Raw genomic sequence first — 2,185 nt, forward strand, 5'->3', positions numbered from 1 at the left:
ACATTGAATCAGAGGAAATATTCCAAGTAATATTTACTAAAGACTTTCAATAATATTTTTAAAAAGGCGATTTTAAACAGTGATAAACTAAAAAATAACGAATATAAAAAATATAATATAATAGAAAAATATAACAAGTATAAAATAAATAAGTATAAATGAAAATAGAAATAGAAATATAAAATATATAAATATGTATATAAATATATATTATAAAATAAATAAATATATGAATAGATTTAAAAACATAATAAATAAATAAACAATAAAAATAACAATTAAATAACAATAAAACAACAAATAGTCAATAATTAAATAATAATCAATAAAAAATTGAAAAATAAATTAATCTTGTACGGAATGGAAGAGATTCGGGTTTGCGTCCTGGCCGCGGTAATATTTTTCGCAATAAGAATGATTTAAAGATTTTAATATGTCACTCAGCGTAATTAAGATCGTTTCGAAGATGCAGAAAAAGCATCAAAAAATTATTAAAATTGCTAGTCAATTTTAACTCATGGTATTACTGCGGAAACTTAGTAAAATTAGCGTTTCAAGACCGAAAAATTATTTCGGCGCGCGTTTCAAAAGAACTACATACATAGTATATAAATTCACACAGAATCATAGAAGCATTTAAGATCTCTCTAGCTAGACTGTTAAGGCTTTGATTACTACAGTTTGTGTTATCACACATATACGGTCCTATAATCTATATATATAAAAATGAATGTATGTCTGTATGTCTGTCTGTATGTATGTCTGTTCCTATGCATTGCTGCACCATTGATCCGATCGCCATGAAACTTTGGGAAGTTGTTCATTGTAAGCCGGGCCAGGTTTCTAGCCACAGATCTGCGCCGCCGTCCAATCACAGCGGCGGGGCCGTCCAACTATAGCGGCGGCGGTGTGGTAAATAAGAAGCTAATTGTGGTTATTAAAACATTTTTACAAAAATCATTCGACATCGAAATTAAGAGAATTTTCCGTACGTTTATGTGTATTTTATCGTGAGTTGAAATTTAATCTATATATATAAAAATGCATGTATTTTTTATGTCTGTGTATGTGTTTGTTTTTTATGCATTACTACACCATTTATTCAATCGCCATGAAGCTTTGGGAAGTTGTTCGTTGTAAGCCGGTGCCGGGCCAGATTTTTATAGATTGCTATAGATTGACGGCGCAGTGAACTTATTATATGGGATGAATGCACAATGGCCCATAAAAAAGCATTTGAAACACTTGATCGTACACTGAAAGATTTGAAGGGAAATGGACAGCCCTTTGGTGGAGCACTCATTTTATTGTCTGGTGATTTTCGACAAACTTTGCCAGTTATACCACGATCAACCGCTGATGAACTTAATGCATGTCTCAAATCATTAATTTTATGGCGACATGTAAATAAATTGACTCTGGAAACCAATATGCGTGTTCAACTACAAAATGATGCATCCGCCGAATTTTTTGCAAAACAATTGCTGGATATTGGGAATGGGAAAATGGTAATCGACAGATATACACAATGTATCACATTGCCAACAAACTTTTGTAAAATGACATCAACCAAAGACGAATTGATTCAAAAGGTTTTCCCAAACATCGCGCAGAATTACAAAAATCATCAGTGGCTCAGTGAACGTGCTATATTAACAGCTACGAACAACGATGTCAATGCCATCAATTTCAGTATTCAAAACGGAATACCAGGCGAAGCGACAACGTATAAGTCCATCGATAGTGTGATGAATCAAGACGAAGTTGTCAATTATCCAACGGAATTTTTGAATTCACTCGATTTACCGGGTATGCCACCGCACCTTTTAATATTGAAAATTGGCGTGCCTGTCATTCTACTCCGAAACATCAATCCACCACGACTTTGCAATGGTACAAGACTCTCGGTGAAAAAGATTGTAACGATGCACCCCCATAAATGCATCGTTCCCGGCAATGCCAACTCGCCGGATGCCGCTACGGTGACCCTCGGTCACCGTACGCGATGAGAGCGCGGTGCGCTCGACATTTTATAAGACAAACATAATTGTAGGCCGCGTGAACTCGCAAGTCCGCGAAACCCGAGCGTCGCCGAACGACGCCGAGCGCCGCATCTCTCGCTCGTATTGTTCCACGCCGAGAGTCACCGAATGATTCCGGAACAATACGAGCGGGAGCAACAATT

General features: G+C 36.0%; 1 protein-coding gene across 1 annotated transcript in view; it reads left to right on the forward strand.

Annotated features, from left to right (window-relative positions):
* Positions 1-1,217: 1,217 nt before the first annotated feature.
* Positions 1,218-2,185, forward strand: part of LOC108768264 (ATP-dependent DNA helicase PIF6-like) — a 2,108-nt gene continuing 1,140 nt past the window's right edge. Inside the window, exon 1 of the mRNA XM_018518639.1 lies at positions 1,218-1,907. Within this exon, the coding sequence (XP_018374141.1) occupies positions 1,218-1,907 (690 nt within the window). The remainder of the gene's footprint in view (positions 1,908-2,185) is intronic.

The sequence above is a fragment of the Trachymyrmex cornetzi genome, unplaced genomic scaffold, assembly GCF_001594075.2.
Source record: "Trachymyrmex cornetzi isolate Tcor2-1 unplaced genomic scaffold, Tcor1.1 scaffold772, whole genome shotgun sequence".
NCBI classification, from domain to species: Eukaryota; Metazoa; Arthropoda; class Insecta; order Hymenoptera; family Formicidae; genus Trachymyrmex; species Trachymyrmex cornetzi.